This window comes from Microcaecilia unicolor, chromosome 2 (assembly GCF_901765095.1).
Source record: "Microcaecilia unicolor chromosome 2, aMicUni1.1, whole genome shotgun sequence".
Classification (NCBI taxonomy): Eukaryota; Metazoa; Chordata; class Amphibia; order Gymnophiona; family Siphonopidae; genus Microcaecilia; species Microcaecilia unicolor.
Window position 1 is genome coordinate 396,218,373 of NC_044032.1, and position 21,566 is coordinate 396,239,938.

The 21,566-nt window shown below is 42.1% G+C and overlaps 1 protein-coding gene across 5 annotated transcripts in view; it reads right to left on the reverse strand.

The window, feature by feature from the left end:
- Positions 1–21,566, reverse strand: part of MAPK10 (mitogen-activated protein kinase 10) — a 338,818-nt gene that overhangs the window by 54,873 nt on the left and 262,379 nt on the right. For all 5 annotated transcript variants that reach the window (XM_030190605.1, XM_030190604.1, XM_030190606.1 and 2 more), the window contains one exon: positions 7,517–7,699. In XM_030190605.1, coding sequence (XP_030046465.1) covers positions 7,517–7,699 — 183 coding nt within the window. The remainder of the gene's footprint in view (positions 1–7,516; positions 7,700–21,566) is intronic.

Below are 21,566 nucleotides of genomic sequence, written 5' to 3' on the forward strand. Positions count from 1 at the left end.
TTCAAGCTACTGTAAATGACCAGGTTTTTACCATTTAAAAGTATTGACAGCATCTACTCATTAGCCAGTTCTGAGGTTTCCTGGCTTCCTCGGTTACAGGGTGAGCTGGTAGAGAACAGACTCCCAGTTCTGCATGGCAGAGACTCTTGTTCAGCACATCTAACTGTAAGTCATATTTCCTTTGTTTGATTCGCATTAAAGAAGATTTGGTTCAAGAGTTCTGAGTCTCCACAGTGATGTTCTATACTCTGGTTAACTGCATGTTAACCTCCTGCATAGACAGAGCCTATCAGGAGAGAGAGAAGAACACTAAACGCCTATATATTCCTATATTATAAAAGGCCCACTTAATTGTCTTTATAAAAATAGCCTTAACATAGGTACCTTAAAAGGTTCTTTAGCTAGGTGCCCCCTTATAAAATTGTTCTCTACTACCTCTCTAAATCTCTTAGTGTGTGTGTGGGGGGGGGGGGGGGGAGAATTTGCAAACTACTTCAGTAAAAGTGCTTAAAGTTTCAGCTTTGATCAGAAGGTTGGTAGGTCTGTTCCAACAAACAGAAAACAGGTTGAAGTTACCAGGATTCAATCTTTTTATAAACTATTGAATAACTGAAGGGTGAAGATCAAATCTTAGCCCTTCATATTCTACAAATTATAAATCAATGTGATACAAATCAATATCTGTATTAATCCCACTGTTGGGGTTGATTTATGACCAACAACAATGAAAAAGAAATCCATTTATAATCCTATAGACCATGCAACTCATCATAAAACCAATGGCAATATCACTGCAGAAATCAATTTCTCCATAATTTCAAAACAGAAGTTGTCATTAACTCCTTCACACCATGCAGATCATAATAACAATTGATTTTTGCAGTAATGCCATTGTAGAAGTCAGATCGAGTAAAAATACTGAAAGAGAAACCAACTTCAGGCATTAAGATGCAGTGGTAGAAAGGAGGCTGATTAAGGGTTTAGGCTCCTGTGTTTAAAAGTTTGTCAGCACCTACAGCAGGAGCAGAGAGTTTACAATAGTACATATTGAGAAAAAGGGTGGCCTCACTCAGCAGCTTCCAATATATAAGTGCCAGCACTTATATAGATAAATATATAGACAGAGATATATAGATTCTGTAGGTAGAAAGATAGAGATATATAGATACTGTAGAAAGGTAGATAGATTGGTCTCATCTCAGAAAATTATACATATAAGTGGAGCCAATTGAACAGGGAAGCTACCATTAACATCTGTGTTATTTGAATGTTCTATTGCCAGCTTATTAGGGTGTTTCATTGATATTATGTTGACATCATATTATATCTGTAATTTGAATATTCTTCCATGCTATTATAGTATTGTTTGTATTGTACTGACATCATATTTCCAAGTTTACCTCATTTATTGTATCTATGTTTATAGCTGATTATTTTACTATTGTTTACGATGTTAACAAAATTGTAAGTTTTATGTTAAACTGGATCTGCTGTGGTTAAACCACCTTGGGTGAATCTGTGCATAAAGGTGGTTAATAGATCTCAATAAATAAATACATAGAAATGTCCCACTGAAACCATGCCTCTGTTACCCTTAACCTCCCCACCCCCACCCCCCGAAATCTCTGTCTCCCGGGCATCTGTATGTGTTTATACACCTGGATTCTATAAAGCTGGGCCCCCAAATTTCTGACTAGTGCGCAAATTTGGGTGCACAAGTTATAGAATGGTGCCAGTTGCAAGCCTAGGGCCCTTTTACAAAGCGACGGTAAGCCCAATGCAGGCTTACCACATGCTTATCTGGAACTACCACTGGCCCAACTCGGGCACTGGTGGTAGTTCCAGCCCCAGTGTGCGCCATTTGCCACGCTAGGAAAAATCCCCCTGTATTTTTTAGCATGGCGCTAACCCTGTGGTAACCTGGCAGCACCGCGCGCTACACGGTTACTGCCAGGTTAGCAAGGGAGCCCTTAGCACCACCTCAATGGGTGGTGGTAAGTGTCCCCCCCCCCCCCCCCCCCCCAGCAAGGTCATGTGGTAAGAGCAATCTTACCACATGGCCATGGCTATTTTCAGCCTTTTTTACCCACTGTGGTAAAAAGGGCCACAGCGTGCGGGAAAATGGCCCCCACCGCTACTCTTTTTACCGCAGCTTGGTAAAAGGACACCCTAACTTGTTAATAAGGTGCCAATTGGCCTTTAGTACAAATAATAGCCCTTAACTGGTGTTAAATGGTGATAATTGCCACTAATTTGGATTACGCATGTAACTGCACTTAGTCACTATTCTATAAACATACCCTAAGATTTTATATAGCGTACCTAGAGATCCGAGGCAAAATCCAAGCATATTCTATAATAATGTGCATAATTTAATTGGCTTAACAAGCTAATCAGCATTGATAACAGCTCTTAATAAACACAACTCGCTAAGTGTATTCTGTAATTCAGTGCGTCTAATTTCTAACGCACACAGGCAAAAAGGGGCATGGTTATAGGCGGGGAAATGGGCGTTCCAAAATTTACACACCTAGTTATAGCATATGGCCCAGTGAACCTAAATCTACACACTGGGATTTACGCCACATTTCCGCTGGCGTAAATGGAAGCGCATAGTTTTAAGGCACTGAGATATCAACTAAGTGAATTCTATATACCGCGCCTAAATCTAGGTGACACTCATAGAATACGCTTAGCACTGATTTCAGCGCCAATTTTTTAGGCACCATATATAGAATTTCCCCCATAGTGCCTAAATGTTGTGTCACACAACTACAAAAGGGATATATATGCCCATGGGTAGGTCAGGGTCATGTGTTGAAGTTGCATGTGTAAGTTACAGAATACTATCAGTCACACGCATAACTGTCTACTTTGGGTGTCAGCATGTACACCAGCCTTTGACATGGCATAAGTGCTCACGCCTAAAGACAGGTTCGCGCATACTGATGCCTTATTCTATAATGGCAATTTTGTACACCATTGTTGCTATATATTTGGGGCTTAGCTCCCATATTTTTACCACCTAATTTTGGTGCCCTTCGTAGAATCTACCCCACATTGATTTTCTGGAATCGCTATTTATATGTGTAGCCAATCGACATGTGTAAATGTCGCTATTTACTTTATAGAAGATTCTAAAGTGACCTCCTTAAGTCTTACCACTGATTTTCAGCCCCAGGTTTGTTTATATTTATGTTTCAAATTTATTTGTTATATAGCATTTCATAACAATATCTAAATGTTTTATCAAATAAATCAAGGCAAAATAAAATATACATAGATTATAATACAGATCAATTAAGCAAAGGAGTAACAGAAGAACAGGTAAATGAATGCAAACAACAAATTAAGAAAAATGGAAAGATGCAAGCACATAATTGGTCTTTGGAATCAGCTTATCTCTTATCCCTTTTTACAGACCCTGAGGTCCTGCTTTAAGGGTACCCATAGTGACACCTGGTGGCTCTACTAGGCAATATACTTTTAACTTAGCTTTCACCTTACAGTTTCCAGAAAGGAGGGGTTTCCCTTGCCCAGTATTATAATCAAGGGAAGAAACTTGCTAGAGGTGCAAAGCCCTGTGCTTTTCAAATCTTTGTTTTTGGCTCTTAGCCTCCTCAGCCACTGACCTTTATGTGAGAGGAGAGGACATCAGGCCCTATCGCCCTAGCCAATTAGCCACAGTAAAAGTAGAGAAAAGAGTTCTGGCTACCCTAGTTTGAACATCTAATCTGGTGGAACCTAGGAGCATTCGCAGTGACAGCAGTCGCTTTAAGCTCTGTGCTAGACTGTAACAATGGAATATGGAACTGCTGCACCCAATCCTGGACAACAGAAAAGAGCTGGATCAGACCAGAGGCAGTATAGCACACAAACCAGTTTATTGAAAATATAAAATCCTGAAGAGGCCGCATTTTGACCTCCGCCTGCATCAAGAATATATAAACCGCAAAACAGCTTCATATCACAATTCAAAAGAGATATTTGCTCCCCAAAATAATTAAAGACTTGCAGGAGGCTCAGCAAGTCCCATTTCTTGAAACACTCTCATTGTTCTGTTGCTGGCTATGGATTGATCTACAATTTAATTATTTTAAGTTGTTACAAAGCTGATTTGAGATTTAAGTACCCCTGATGCATATGGAGGTCAAAATGCAACCACACCGAGTTTTCATATTTTCCATAAATCAGTTTGTACACCATCCTGCCTCCGGTGTGTCTGGTCTAATCCAGTTCTTTTATGTGGCCATTTTGGGAGGAGCCCTTACTGCCACCAATTGAGGTGACAGTAATGGCTCCCACGCTAACCCTGCGGTAACCGTGCAGTGATTATTTTTGTAGCGCCGAATATGACAGTGCACTGGTGGTGGGAAGTACCACCGGGCTGCTGCAGTAGCCAAGTGCTACTACTTTTTTAGCACACAGTAAGGCCGCTTTGGGCTTACCACCACTGTGTAAAAGGGGCCCTCTTTTATTTGCCTATATGTTTCACCTCTGCTTACACTTCCTCCCAAATTCTATAACTGGGAAAAAATTGCACACACAAATTTTGGCGCGTGCCCAATTTGCGCATGCAGTTTAATTAAACAACAAGTCAATTAGTGATGATAATTTATTTATTAGGATTCAGCCAAGGCAGTGTACAGCAAGTGGCTTCTTAACAAGCAATTATTGGTGCTAATTGGATTTAATTAAAATTTATGTGCATAAATTTTATGTGTGGGTCCGTGGAGGAGTGGCCTAGTGGTTAGGGTGGTGGACTTTGGTCCTGGGGAACTGAGGAACTGAGTTCAATTCCCAGCACAGGCAGCTCCTTGTGACTCTGGGCAAGTCACTTAACCCTCCATTGCCTACTGCATTGAGCCTGCCATGAGTGGGAAAGCGCAGGGTACAAATGTAACAAAAAAAAAAAAAAGGGGACACGGGCAGCTCGGGGGCATTTCCACAATTTATGCACATTGTTATAGAATAACGGTATCTGCACCCAATTTAGGGCGGGGATTTACACCAAGGTTTCATTCGTGTAAATGGTCGTGCCTAAATGTAGTCACGGGTCCCAGCGCTAAGCGCTATTCTATAAAGAGTGCCTAACTTTAAACGCCATTTATAGAATAGCATTAAGTGCTATTTTTTTGGTGTTGACCTTTTAGGTGCCATTTACAGAATTTAATCCTTTATGCTGTCTACATTATAAGTAGCATACCATGACATAATATGAATATGTGAATATTTTATAATATTTGAATATTTGTTTTCTGTAGTTGTCTATTGCTTATGTCCAGATTGATCTTGTTGTACACTGTCTTGGGTGAATTTCTTCAAAAAGCCAGTAAATAAAGAAGTAAAATAAATAGTAGTTGGTAGAGATGAGAATACTGTATAGGCCATTTCATCATTATCTGCTGTAATTTTCTCTGTTTCTATGTTTAGATTATTCTATTTCCCCATAATTATTCCAGGGGCTGCAGCAAGCTGAGATGTATTTTGCAGTACTCAGATGTGCCCCTCTACATTAGACTATGCTCTAGGAGAAGAAAGAGTTACAGAATCGTACAGGTTGAGAGAAAGAATGGACTAAATTCTCCCAGTTTTTAACTAGCCATAAAATATTACTCCCCTCACCCCATACACACCACACACTGCTGCTGACCAGTACAACACTGAACTGTGGCACTAAGTCTACAACACGTGTCGTTAGCCACATTATAAACTGGCATTCATGAGGGGGTGGAGTGGGACATTTTGTGAGTGTGGTTGGAAACCACATACCTATATTTAAGTTTTCAAAATGTATGCATATAGTGGACCTTTTATAACATTGTTCAATGCTGTTTTCATTTACATGCTTACTTTTACCATATGGCATTTGCCATGGTAGTTTCAAAGCCCCTGCATTAACTGTTGAAGGCATGCCCAGCATCTGCCCATGTAGTTAACACAGAGACAATACACTTATCCCATGTTACATGCTTAACAGATAATGCAGGTCATTAATGCCACCTATGCTGTTGCAAAGTGCAGTATAACAAGATTCAAAATAAACATAAGGAGTGGACAAGCAGTAAGTTACCAAGCGTTGAGTGCAAGGCGCAGTCCACACCATACTTTTTCCCTTTCCATACTCTGCAGTTAAAATAGTCAAGCCACTGCAACAAGTGTTACCACAACCATGCACTAACAGAGCACAGTAATTCACATGTTTAAAGGACCGTTTGTCTCATAACACAATGTACAGGGGCATCTTGTGTTTGAAAATTTACTGGTGTGTGTGTGTGTGTGTGTGTTTGAACCCCCACCCCCCCTTTAAAAAATTGACTGTTAAGATCTCAGCACCAGATCTGGAATATCAGAGGCTTCCTAAGTCAATGCTTCTCAGCCCAATCCTCAGGGCACATCCAGCCAGCTGGGTTGTCACAATATCCCCAATGAATATACATAAATTACTATCCAAGTATCACTTTTTCACTCTAGTTACAATATAAAATATCAACCATCTAGTAACTACCTCACTCTTTATTGAAAATTCCAAAAACTTCTTTATTGAAAACTCTCAACATTTAAATAATATACAATCTTATCTACTACCTGAATAATATTAACCCAACACCCTATCACATTCTCACATCACATTTTCACCATTCACTCCTCATTCAAAGCATTAGATGCTTAAATAGCTCTGTGGTTGTTTGGAACCCACATGACTGAATGAGGAATGAATGGTGAGAATGTGATAGCGTGTTGGGTTAATATTATTCAGGTATTAGGTAAGATTTTATATTATTTAAATGTTGAGAGTTTTCAATAAAGAAGTTTTTCAATAAAGAGTGAGGTAGTTACCAGATGGTAGCACCACTACCGGCTGCATAAGTGGTTTTGAATATGGTCCCCTTGGCCCTTGGTATTCATGACGGAATTCTTTTTATTCGTCACTAACATCTTAAGCGCCATGAATTTTGATGCACTCGCCATTTTCTTCCACAAAGTAAGTGACAAATTATAGTCATGAGCATGGCAGTTCCAAAGCCCATACCAGAAAATAAAGGAGGGGAAATACAGATTCCCCTGAAGCGCCTTAAATACAAGCAACATGCTGGGAGAGAAAATGAATTCCTCGCTAGCCAGGAAATAAGGTAGTGATTATTTCTGAGCTGGTAAATTATACCATAATGTGGATGGAGAGAAAAAGACAAAGTCAAGAAAAGAAAGAGAGAGAGAGAGGGTGAAAAGATTTGATCTTTGTCTCACAATGAGTAAACTAAGAAAATGAGGATGCATAGCTACTCGGGCATCATAGCCTTGTACATTTGCTGATTTTTGTGGTTCCAGTTCCTTGCCTCTTGTTTTTTGACTATATCACTGGGTACAGTAGACAAAGTCCATCCTAGTGTGACAGTAAACACGATTCTGTTCTGTGACTCTAACAGCCACATTTGTTTTCTTCAACATTAACAAAGCATTGCACTTTTGTATCATTCTCAGACTACGTATGCAGTAAAACATTGCCTAAATATACCTTTGAGCTTGTTATGTTCTGAGTCAGCTGGAAAGAGGGAATCTGGGAAAAGCTTGGGGAAAGTGAGGCCTGCATACTTGGGTCTGTTTTCAACATAGTTCCGCACTGTGGGTTGTAATTTCTTCATGAACTCTGGGCACGGTGTTCCCAGCTGCTCGATCACCTTGTTCCACTGGTCAATATCTGAGCAGAGAGACAGTTAAGGAAAAATCACAGGCAGTCTCTTAATTTGTCTCTGTTATTTATGGTCCTCTTTTTTTCTCTCACACTTTCAGTAAGCCTGGAGCAGGTCCAATGAGAGGGGGGGGGGGCAAAATTCTCCAAGCCTGGCCTCCAAGGAGGGGCCTGGGCTCGGGCTCAGGCTGGAGCCAGCAAGCTTCTTCCTACCTGCTTCCAAGTATGTCCTGCTCCTGCGTGCTGCCCAGGAACCGGATTTTTACATTAACGTTAATGCAATCATCTGGGTCCCCACTCCTGGCACACAGGAGCACTGGAGCAGGAGAGGACAGAGCGAGGGAGCAGCGCAGCAGTGATTCAGAGACAGAAAGGTGCAGGGGAGGGGACAGGCAGCGGCACAGGGTAGAGGCACGCATGTGCAGAGGTCCAGTCCTGCCCCAGGCCCGGCTATCTCTCTCGGCAGCCCTGGCCTAGACATTACTTTCAGAATTTATTCAACACACAGAGATCATTTTATACAGAAGAAAAGATTTACATCTCGGATAACTACTGTTGCCCAAGTGTGGCATAAATCTTCGCACTTTCTGCTGTCGTTTTCAAGCACTTTCAAATGACTCATTCATTTCTGCAAATGAGTTTTCATTGCTTACCTGTTTTGGTTTTTTTTTATAGCATTTTCACACATTAACAAACTATTGTAAGCTTAGAAGTTAGTCATTTTACTACAGGGCTTCTTACTATATTGCACAATGAAGTGAAATCCAATATGATTAATTAACTATATAAGAGGAATTTTATAAGGACCCATCTCGCTTTAGATGCTAACATCATGCACAAATGCCATATTTTAGTCCTTTACACATGTAAGTGGCCTCACATATAATAGAAACTGGCATGAAAGTACATGCAGAACTGTATGGTGCATGCTTTCATGTGGGCATGCACAGGGGGAAGTTTGAGCGGAGTATGGTCGAGATTATAAAATCCCCTAATTTACATGCGTACATGAGTAATTACATGCTAGCATTTAGACAGCCATAGAGTTGGTGGAAGTGGTACTATCTACATGTATAAATCTTCTTTCATACCTATGCCAGCATGTTATAAAGTCAGATAGGGGTGCTCTTTCCATTAGAAACTAGGTGTGTGAAAATATGTGTTATCTAGGCATGACTTTACAAAATTACCCTCTGGCTATGGCCATTATTGTAGAAACATATCCATGTAGAAATAAACACAATAGTCAATGGAATGTACTTCTATTTCACAAGCTAGATATTGTATATCACTAGCAATAAAAAGTCTGAGCTTGTATATAAAACACACCAAATTAATTTTTTTGAAGACCTCATTGTGGGGACCAAGTGGCTAATAAAATTCAATGCCCGTATCTGAGCACTCAGAATCATCACTGGTCCTTATATATTAATTTTTAATAATTACATACCATTGAACATGGTGTTCTTGTTTGGAAGAAGCTTTCATGTAAAGTCTTTCAAATCTACTGTATTTGAGTAATAGCTGTTGCTTTATAATAGTCAACTTAGCACTGGCAACTGAATTTTCGGGTTTCTGGAGCTGGCTAGTGCATGGCTGGTTAAGGGACCCTTTTACTAAGCCATGTAGGTGCCTACACAAGCTCAACGCGCATCAATTTTGAGTTACCGCTCGGCTACCGTGTTGCCCTTGCAGTAATTTCATTTTTGACATGTGTCCGATATGCGGCGGTAATCGGGCAGTAATCGGCATTTTACGCACATAGACCATTACTGCTCGGTTACTGCATTAGACCTTAACACTAGGTCAATGTCTGGCGGTAAGGTCTCAGACCCAAAATGGGACGCGCGGAAATTTTCATTTTGCCGCACATCCATTTTCGGCAAAAATTTTAAAAAGGAATTTTTTTACAGATGCACTGAAAAATGATTCTGCGCATGCCTAAAACAAGCGTCTACACTACCGCAGGCCATTTTTCAGCGTGCCTTTGTAAAAGGGCCTCTGTGTGATATTCAGCACTTAATCGGCTTTGGGCTAAAAATGGGGCTGACTTTTATGCGGTCCTATTTATGCAGTTAACCTGGCTGGTTAAATGCTGAAAATGGCACTTAAAAGCCAAGTGCAGAACGCCTCCAAAATAGCCGGTTAACATAAGTGCATAAGCACCGCCATACTGGGAAAAGACCAAGGGTCCATCAAGCCCAGCATCCTGTCTCCGACAGTGGCCAATCCAGGCTTCAAGAACACGGCAACCCCCCCCCCCAAAAAAAAAAAAAAAAAAAAAAAAAAACAAAACTTAATTTTTAATAATGTTCAATGGAATCTGTCCAAACCCCCTTTAAATTCCGTAAGGTCAGCTGCTGTCACTACATTCTCCGGCAACGAGTTCCAGAGTCTAACTACATGCTGAGTAAAGAAAAACTTTCTCTTATTTGTTTTAAATCTACCATATTCTAGCTTCATCTTGTGTCCCCTGGTTTTGTTGTTGTTTGAAAGTGTAAACAAACGCTTCACATCTGTCCGCTCTACTCCGCTCATTATCTTGTAGACCTCTATCATATCACCCCTCAGCCGCCTTTTCTCCAAGCTGAAGAGCCCAAACCTTCTCAGCCTTTCCTCATAGGGAAGTCGTTCCATTCCCTTTATCATTTTCGTCGCCCTTCTCTACATCTTCTCTAATTCCTTTATATCTTTTTTGAGATGCGGCGACCAGAATTGGTTATCTTTTTGGCACTAACCAGTTATTTTCAGCAACACCAAACTGGTTAAGTGCCACTGAAAATTTGCAGTTAGCCCCATGCAGGCAATTTAACTGGCTAGAAATAAATTGCTTTGAATATTAACCCCCAAAATTCTGCCTAAGTGGTATTCTGCACATATGCACATATCTTGCACAGGGTGCATTTTACAGGTAAGTGTACATGCGAGCGGAGTCTTTGCAGAGCACGGGTTGGCATTTCACACATCTAGCTTGTAAAACACTGTAAGTTATGCGCATGTCTCCGGCAATTAGCTGCTCACACTCCACCTCTCTGTACGAGTGCCCATGCCTATATTATACATGTGTATCTAACCTGTTAATCTAGAATTCTATAAAGGAAAGTGGGCAACTGCTCTCTTTCATACAATAGACTCCTTCCAGAAGCCCTCTAGGAGCAAGGTCACAGAATTACTCCCACCTCTAAGCCTTTATAAAATTGCCCCAAAGAAAATACAGCACAAACATTTCGATCTGCTAAGGTAGGTGTAATTGTGGCAGAAATCGTAGGTGTATATGTGCACATTTTATACAGCCAATCCCATCTCCACTCCACATATTCTCCACCCTGGTAATGTCTGTGTATATTATTTAAACATGGCCACTCTGTAAGCACATGTATCAGCAGCCAATGTTATGAGAGCCCACTTGAGCAATTAAAATGCTGTTCTACACACCGAAGTCCCTTCTAAAATTACCCCTTTTGTTCCTATGTTAAGCTGCAGGCAATAGTATTGCTCTGTTTCCCCTAAGTCAGAAAAGGGAATAGAATGACCAAAAAAAAAATCTTCCAATAAGGCCCAGGAGATGGAGAAAGAGATATTTACTTTATTCTACGGATGAAATAGTAACATAGTAACATAGTAGATGACGGCAGAAAAAGACCTGCACGGTCCATCCAGTCTGCCCAACAAGATAATTTCACGTGTGCTACTTTTTCTGTATACCTTACCTTGATTTGTAACTGTCATTTTCAGGGCACAGACCGTACAAGTCTGCCCAGCACTATCCCCGCCTCCCAACCATCAGTCCCGCCTCCCACCACCGGCTCTGGCACAGACTGTACAAGTCTGCCCAGCACTATCCCCCGCCTCCCAACCACCAGCCCCGCCTCCCACCACTGGCTCTGGCACAGACCGTACAAGTCTGCCCAGCACTATCCCCGCCTCCCACCACCAGCTCCGCCACCAATATTTATGATGTCAAAGATGAAATAGGACGATAGCTCTCAACCTGAGTAAGATCCAGAACACTCCCCTTCAATAAAGGATAAACTGAAGCCCTTTTTAGAGTCACAGGACTTATTCATGGGGCAGTCGTGGGATCTAATAGGTCATATTTCAAAAATTAATAAGGTTGGCACTCTTCAAAATGTTCTCTACTGTGACTTGAGACTCCTCTGAGGGCTTTTTACTAGGACTGTAGCCAAGTTTGTTTTAATAACTCCTGTTTTGAGCTCTGTGACTGTACTTAGCTGAGGACATATCAGGAACTCCTTCCACTGTTCTGAGTTTCAGGGTCTAGGTAGGAGTGTTTGTGCTCTATATGATGTTGTGAGGTGGGGGGGCGAGATATTCCCCCTGGTTCTGCTAATGCTGTCTCACCTCTCTCTCCTCCTCTAGTGAATCGGACTTGTACTTGATTTTGGACCAGCCTCACTGTTGAAATTCAGAAGAGTCTATCTCCCGCTTGAGGACACCACCCCTGTACCCTCTACTCCCACAGCCCTCCAGGGACTCCCGGTGACATTACCGGAGCTCTATTTACTTTCTAGTAGAGTAAATAAAACCTTTGCAGCATCATTCAGTGATTGTCTTATTGTTGTCTAAATACAATGAGGTTAATATTTGTAGCAAGTATCTCAGATTGACAGGGCTGAGAGATACCCCAGAGGCAGTACACAAATATTCTCCAGCTCATTCTCAAGCATCTTTCACCCTTCTTCACAGAGGGTATAGTTGTGAAAATCCTCACCCTCCCTTTTATGGTGAAACCCTTTGGGCAGTGGTTAAGCCCAATATTTCTCCTCTCTCTGACTGTGGGTATGAAACTGGTTTCTACTTATATTTTACTTCCTAATATATTACAGGGTCTGCAGCCTGGATTTTAAAGGGTAGAATCATGGACTATATATCCCACAATGCTTTAGGGTTTAAATTCCAAACCAAGATTGGCCAAATGTCTCTCTCCTGGAACTAGGTAACTTGGCAGCTCTGCATTAGAGGTTCCCTATAAAGTGTCTCCAGTGGTTTCTGAGGATTCATTTCTCTGCTCTTCAAGGAAACAACTTTATCCTGGGTTATCCCCTTGTTCAATGAGAGCAGCCTACTTCTGTGCAATCTGGAAGACGTTGTAACTGGTTAGGCCACAGGGTCTTTATCTGCCTTCATTTTTTCTGTGTTTCATTGCTTCTTACTGCCATGATCCTGAGGTTTGGGTATGCCCTTCTCCCTACTCCAAAGAGTCCTGTCCAGTGATCATAACTACCTTTGCTTCAATGCAATGGGGCTGTGAACAGAGTGAGGTTGCTCTTGCCTCAAAAGTATACCACAAATATCCCTAGTAAATTGCAGGGACAGGATAGAATGACTCAGGTTTCGGGAAAGGATGAACATTGCCAACTTTTGTTGCCAGATTGGTAGGGGCTTTGTTATGAGTGTATGGGGATGACGGCTGCACGGGGAAGGGGAAACTGAGATTGACTTAATGGGTTTCAACGTTTTGACTTCACTTTGGCTCCTGTCTATTAAACCTCCTTGGTGAAAAAATCATGGAATAAAGTAAATATCATTTTCCCCATCTCCTGGACCTTACTGAAAGAGTTTTGTTGGTCACACTACTCCCCCTTCTGACTTATGTCCTTAGCGGATCTTGTGTCTCCAGTCCGGTGGTTCATTTCTACTCTGTTTCTCCTAAACCATTTTATAAAGTGGTTTGTTAATTTTATGATCCAGTATGCATCAATTCTCTAGCCTTAAAGGGCAATGTGTAAAAGAGAGTCAGTAAATCTATACAGGGCCCACTGCTCAGGTCAGATTGTGTTCACTTTGGAGAAAGAAATACAATCAGCAACCCACTGAGCAGCAATGGTACCAGAGATGTTTCTAATTGATTTCTCTGCAGAGTGCAATACAAAATCAAATAGGCCTGATGCAATTCACACACATACTAGAAAACAGAACTTAGCAGGGTCAGTAGCAGACAGAGAGAGGTCACAGCTTTGTTCAAGAGAAACCTTTCAGATTTGGGGGACTTTAAAGTGTGAGAAACAGAAAAGGTACTAGGAGCCTTCAAAAGCGGGACAAGTCCTTTAATTGTATGAATCTTGTACATCAGTCTTTCATCATTGACCCAACACGGGCCCTGCTTCAATGCTCAGCGCCTGCGTCAGAGATCAATCTTTTGTTCTTTGGTGTAAGAAAACCAGCTAAAAGCTGAATGCACAACAACTGGGACCTTGTCCACGCACAATAAAAGCAACATATTCCTTCTTACTCCCCTCACTGGGAGCAAAACGGTGTGGAAACAACAGAAATACTGAGGGGTCCTTTTACAAAGTCACGCCAATGTTTTTAGCGTGTGCTAAAATTAAGCACACAACGCTAGAGACACCCATAGGAATATATGGGTGTCTCTAGCATTTAGTGTGCCTTTGTAAAAGACTCCCTGAATAAGCAAAAATAGTCTACTAGTAGGGGGGGAGGGGATTTTATAACTTTCTGCATTAAGCAAAACATATGTGTGCTTTTCAGTATGCAGCATTTGATGGATTTTTTAAAGTACGTCCCGTTAGAAAACTGCCCCAGGTAAATGATTAATACATAGATTTTCACCTGCCATCAGATATGCAGATACTGTCCATAAAAAAACTCTGTTGATATTTAATTTTTGTGGAGGAGTTGCCTAGTGGTTACAGCACTGGTCTTGCAATCCAGAGGTGGCCGGTTCAAATCCCACTTAACCCTCCATTGCCTCAGGTACAAACTTAGATTGTGAGCACTCCTGGGACAGAGAAATATCCAGAGTACCTGAATGTAACTCACCTTGAGCTACTACTGAAAAAGGTGTGAGCAAAATCTTAATAAATAATTTTCAAATATATGCATGCACATGAAAAACCTTGCCCTTAGGAATACCTCTGCACTCTGTAGTTAGAAGTTCACACATATGGCTGTATGTGTGCTTTGGTTGCACAAAGGCAGAAGTTACTAAGAGCCCCTTTTACGAAGCTGCGGTACGCTGGCGTCAGTGTGTGTTTTTGACGTGAGCCGAGGCTCCCTTTTACCGCAGCGGGTAAAAGGCTGTCATTTTTTTCTAAGAAATGGTCGTGCGGTAAGTGAACCATGGCCATTTGGGGGGGGGAGGGGAGCACTTACTGCCACCCATTGAGGTGGCGGTAAGGGCTCCAGCGCTAACCCGGTAGCATGAAGCACTGCCCTACTACCGCCAGGTAAACACCCACGCTTCAAAAATAAAAAATATTTTTGAAGCACTGGAAATGGTGCATGCTGGGTGTGGGAACTAATGCTGAGCTGCTGCGATAGCCCGGTGGTAGTTCCAGATTAGCGAGTGGTAAGCCCGCATTGCGCTTACCACCGCTTAATAAAAGACCCCCTAAGCTCTGGTAAAACATGACATTTTACCACAGTTTATCTTACAATGAAAGGCACTGACCTGAGGAAACTCAGAACTGCAGGTTAGTAACTCCTGTGGCACATGAATAGCACAACTTGCAATGAACCTCACAAGCTGCAATATTCTTCTCCCAGGGATCATCGGACCACTAGTATGCAGCCTGAAACTCCCAGGGACATCTTAAAGGGACTGGTGTATTATTTTTGCAAGAATAACCCAGCTTAAGTTAATAAACTGCATTATTTGATTTGTATAATGAGGTGCTTGAATTCATTTCTGTGTTTTGCATCTCATTATTACATTTCAGTAAACTAACGTGTTATGGTAAAATAACATAATTTTGCCATTTAACGCACATTAGAGGGCACATATTCCCCCAGATTCTATATCTGGTGCCCAGATTTGTATGCCCAAAATGTGTAGACTTTAGAAATGCGTAATCTCTATATGTAGATCCTTCAAGAGGTAGTGTGTCATGATTTAGGCTCTAAAACCCTTTCTGATGTTTTGGTGCCACCTCAGTAAGGCCAACACACAATCTCTCCACTGCAAAACACTATACACAAACTTGTGCAAAAACCCACTCATAACCTTACCAAACCATAACAGCACTAATTCCAAGGACAGGACGAGCTACAACCTTATGCGTGGAAAGGCAGCACTGTAATTACACTGAGCTCTAAAACACCAGTACACTACCTAATGAAAAAAAAACCCAAAAAGGGCTGCAAATACTACACGCTAGCAGAATACTGCACCTTGATCACACATAAAAAACACATGACAACAGATATGACACAAGGAACTAGAAATAAAAAAAATATGAAGGAAAATACTGAACTGGAAAGTTACCTCAAGAAGTTAGACTCGGCATGCAGCAATACTAGAAAATTTGAAACTTAGATGCAAAATATAACAGATGCAGATTTCCAAAAGCTAACATATTCCAATTAATAAATTCTGAATAAAATACTTTTTCCTACCTTTGTTGTCTGAGCATTTAGTTTTTCTATTCACTTTGGTCCCAATGTCTTCTGTTTTATGCAGTGTCTTCTTTCCATTTGATATTTTTTTCTCTCACCATGTCCACCATCCTCCTGTGTCCTTATGCGTTCTGTCTACCATCTGTAGCCCTGTCCCTATCCTTCCTCCTGTTTCAGCATCTGCCCTCAAAGTGTTCCGATCCAGCCCTTAAATTCAGCAGTTTCCCCTCCATCCATATCCAGCATTTCTCCTCAATCCCCTCCCCTCCATCCATGTGCATCTACTTCCTCTGTCTTCCCTCCCCTCCATCCATGTCCAGCATTTCTCCTCTCTCCCTTCCCTTCCATCCGTGTGCACCTCCTTACTTTGTCTTCCCTCCATCCTTTTCCAACATTTCTCCTCTCTTAACTGCCCTCCACTCCATCCATGTCCAGCATTTCTCCTCTCTTCCCTCCCCTCCATCCATGTGCATCTCCTTCCTGACTTCCCTCCCCTCCATCCACCCATGTCCAGCAACTCTCCATTCTCCCCTGCCCTCTCCTCCATCCATCCATATCCAGCAAATTTCCTATCTCCTGCCTCCTCCATTCTTCCATCCATGTCCAGCAATTCTCCTCTCCCCTGCCCTCTCCTCCATCCACCCATATCCAGCAAAATTCCTCTCTCCCCTGCCCCATTCATCCATCCATGTCCAGCAATTCTCCTCTCCCCTGCCCTCCTCTCCATCCATCCATGTCCAGCAACTCTGCATTCTCCCCTGCCCTCTCCTCCATCCATCCATCCATATCCAGCAAATTCCCTCTCTCTCCTGTCCCCTCCATCCATCCATTTCCAGCAATTCTCCTCTCTCCCCTGCCCTCCATCCATCCATGTCCAGCAGCTCTCCATTCTCCCCTGCCCTCTCTTCCATATCCAGCAAAATTCCTCTCTCCCCTGCCCCTATTCATCCATCCATGTCCAGCAATTCTCCTCTCCCCTCCATCCATCCATGTCCAGCAACTCTGCATTCTCCCCTGCCCTCTCCTCCATCCATCCATCCATCCATATCCAGCAAATTCCCTCTCACTCCTGTCCCCTCCATCCATCCATTTCCAGCAATTCTCCTCTCTCCCCTGCCCTCCATCCATCCATGTCCAGCAGCTCTCCATTCTCCCCTGCCCTCTCTTCCATATCCAGCAAAATTCCTCTCTCCCCTGCCCCCATTCATCCATCCATATCCATCAATTCTCCTCTCCCCTGCCCTCCCCTCCATCCATCCATGTCCAGCAACTCTCTATTCTCCCCTGCCCTCTCCTCCATCCACCCATATCCAGCAAAATTCCTCTCTCCCCTGCCCCCATTCATCCATCCATGTCCAGCAATTCTCCTCTCCCCTGCCCCTCCTCCATCCATCCATATCCAGCAAATTTCCTCTCTCCCCTGTCCCCTCCATCCATCTGTCCAGCAATTCTCCTCTCTCCCCTGCCCTCCCCTCCCCTACATCCATCCATGTCCAGTAACTCTCCATTCTCCCCTGCACTCTTCTCCATCCAACCATATCCAGCAAATTTCCTCTCTTTCCTACCCCCATTCATCCATCCATGTCCAGCAATTCTCCTCTCCTATCCCCTGTCCTCCCCTCTATCCATCCATTTTCAGCAACTCTCCATTCTCCCCTGCCATCTCCACCATCCATCCATATCCAGCAAATTTCCTCTCTCCCCTGTTCCCTCCATCCATCCATGTCCAGCAATTCTCCTCTCTCCCCTGTCCAGCGATCTCTTCTCTTCCCCTGCCCTCCCCTCCTCTCCATGTCCAGCGATCTCTTCTCTCCTCCTGCCCTCCCCTCCTCTCCTCTCCATGTCCAGCAATCTCTTCTCTCCCCCTGCCCTCCCCTCCTCTCCTATGTCCACCGATCTCTTCTCATCCCCTGCCCTCCCCTCCCATCCATGTCCAGCGATTCTCCCTGCCCTCCCTCAGCTCCCCAAGAGCCCTCCTCTCCATTCCTTCCTGCCCCCTCCCTTCATGTTTAACCCTTTTATTTTCAGTGGAAGCAATGGCAGTGAAGAAGAAAGCACTGTGGGCTTGCCTCCAGCTTCTCCCTTTCCTCACACAGTGTCCCGCCCTCGCGGAAACAGGAAATACATGATCCAAGAAGGCGGGACACTGTTTGAGGAAAGGGAGAAGCTGGAGGCGAGCTCGCAGTGCTTTCTTCTTCACTGCCATTGCTGCCACTGAAAATAAAAGGGTTAAATGCGTGGGGGAGGGGGAAGAATGGAGAGCAGGGCTGTCGGTCGGGGAGCTGAGAGCGGGATGGAGGGAAAGCTGTCTGCAGCATTGCGCCGGCTCTGCGTTTGGGGGGGGGGGTAATGCCCCCCCTCGCCCCCCAAACTAAGCCCATGACTAATCGGTTAGTGTAACTACATCGCCACATGCTGATTACCACGTGCATAGTACATGAGCCCTTACTGCCTACATAATGGATATGGTAGGGGCTCATGCTCTAATGGCCACGCACTAATGACAAAATTATTGCATGGCCATTAATCAGGAAAATGCAACATTTCATGCCAGAGGTAGAAATGGCCTTAGCGCATGGAAATGACCCACATAAGGCCACACTAAGGCTACTTTTTACCGCTGTTTGGTAAAGGGATACCTAAGAAATTTATTAAGGATAACCAATGCTACATGATATTCTCCTTTATTTAATTTATCAAGGCATTATTGATGTGCAAGGTCATTGTCTTCATCTTCTTGATCTCCATAATATTCTACTAATATGTCAGAGTTCATGATTAAAGCACTTTCAGTGAAATGCTTATATAGCCATCAGACCTCGTTCAAAGGTTTACATGAAATGGCTTCATATTCTTCAGCCTTGGCTATCTCATTAAATTTTACCACTAGCACTGAGCCCCCTGTTTAGTGTGCAGCATTGCCAACACAGCCCATTCAAAGCACAGCTTTATAAACAGGGGCCTAGGTCTGCAAAAAAATTGTGCAAAGGGGTTCAAATATGGATTTCAATATCCTTCATAAATGGCATCTGTTTCCAGGAATCATCAATGCCTAAACGTTCACAGTACACCACACAGTTTTGCTGTATCAGATAAGAAATGGAGTGAAGCAAAAGTGCTCCAATTTTTTATTTGGAATCTGAGATTACAGTTGTGAGTGTGAGATTTCTAAGGAGGACATCTATAATTAAGAATTGGGGACTTTTGTACATGTAATGTTCACTTTAAACGAGATGCAAAAGATTGGTTTGTGACATCAACCAAAAGTGATGTAGAAGAGGTTTCAAACAAACTCTATAAAGAAAAGACACTGCAGTCATGTTGGGAGGGATCCTCGAACATTGAAGACACGCAGCGTCTATAGTTATGGGCAAGTACTTGATGTTTAACTATATTTAATTTTAACGATATTTGGATCAGGATTTGGTTTTACATGTTGTTTTTCACTGAAGAGTTTGAAGTAAACTGTGTGCACATTTTTTTAATACACATATATATTTTTTAGATGATGTCATGCACACCTTGAGACTGTCCACGGTAGTGAAACTCTGGCCACAGTCTGTGTGACTGACCCACTCTGCATGTTGTGTCTACTTTTTGAAAGTATAAGTTAAGTAATTCTTCACATTTCTTTGGATCCATGAACTGTTACTCCTGTGAAGATTTAGCAATATAAACAGTATAATAGACAAGGGTTTATTATGCCGATGAAGAAATTGGACCCATGTTATTTCCTTCATACCCTATTCTAAAAATATATATATAGGGTGGAGGTTGGGGTACAGAAGCTTTTTCCATTTCTCATTAATTATTTTGTTGCACTTCATAAGTATATAGTACTATACAAAGTATCTTGCAATTTATTTAAGAGAGGTTTTTTGTACTTCTATATATGTGATGCAAAAGTGCTGCCACACGTTATGTCTTCCAAGCATAGGCGCCCGGTATAAGAGGCTTGGAGAGGCTAAGCCTCCCCTGCTGTGCTCTGAGGGGTTTAAACTGTTGATTTACCTCCATCCTCACAGCAGGAGCTGCAGTGAATGCCCTCTAGCCTTGTCCAGTTGTAGAAATTGGTTTATGGTTTGTTTACCTTACTGCTGGGAGGGGGGGGGAGGGGGGTTGGCTGGAGGTGTCCTAGGTTGCCAGGGAGATATTTAACGAGGATGACTTCCTGACCTGCACTGAGGACAGATAGCAGCAGATACTGGGCCAGCATGATCAGAAAAAGTCACCAGACAACAAAGGTAGAAAAGATCATTTTATTTTCATTATAGTGTTTGGAATATGTCCACTTTGAGAATCAGGTGCTCAACATTAAAAGTTTATATTTATTTACTTATTTATGGCATTTTATCCCACATTAAACATGAATTAGGGTGTTTTGTGGCTCTACATGAGAATTGTGATGATATGATCCCTTGTTTCATATTGTTGACAGTCTGCATTTTCCATATGGGTGGTATATTGGTGTATTAGGTTCTGCGCAGTGTAATATTTATGGTACAGTAAGGTTCTGAGTGTGTTTTTGCACAAAGTTGTGCATAGTGTTTTGCAGTTGAGCGATTGTGGTTAGAATATGCTTTGAGCAACCACTTTATTCTTTGACATATGATACATATCTAATATCTAAATTTAATAAAAGGTATTAATTGTGACTTTTATTTATTTATTTTTTTTTTTCTGTGTGTTATCAGACAATTATGGATTTAAGCTCCACCCCTGGTCCCACCCCTAACCCCACCCCCTTTTGCCTCCCCAAACAGTTGGGCCACCGACTGCCTATGCTTCCAAGCATCACTGATGTATCACCTGATGAAAATATACTGAAATCATTATCACAGTAAAACTGATTAATCGCTAAACTACTGCAGCACTGTCAATAGTTCCAGCAAACACAGTGGCTTGTGCAGGATCACTAGCTTCCCTAAATTTAATATATAAAAAACAACATTTTAGAAACCGAAATATCAATACTTTCATCAATTATGAGTGTGTGGAAAGTTGATTGCCGGATTGCATTTAATACTTCACATTTAATAGTGATATTTATGCATTTGATGAATTCAAATGCGTAATTTTTGCTTCTCCAGCTGTTCAAAATTTGTGTATATTTTTCTAAGTGATCATGGATTCCTGCACAGAAAAACTGATGAACTTGTCTTTACAACTAGCAGGACATTATGAATTAAAACCTTTACCTCGTCAGAAATTGATTTATTCCATTGCACCAATTCAATCCTGTTGTTTTAACATTTTGGTCAATACATTTTTCAAAAGGCCTCAGTACAAGTCATTTAACCCTCCATTGCCCCAGGTACAAAATAAGTACATATATATATATAACATGCAAACCGCAGTTCACTTAAATAATCATACTTATATATTTTATGAAGCACCTCAACTGCAAAGGTGCTACAGATAGTAAGGTTTGAGTTACTTCCATTTGTGAGAGCTGTAATAATTAATGGGTGTTCACCCAATCAATTTCTTTGTTTTTTAT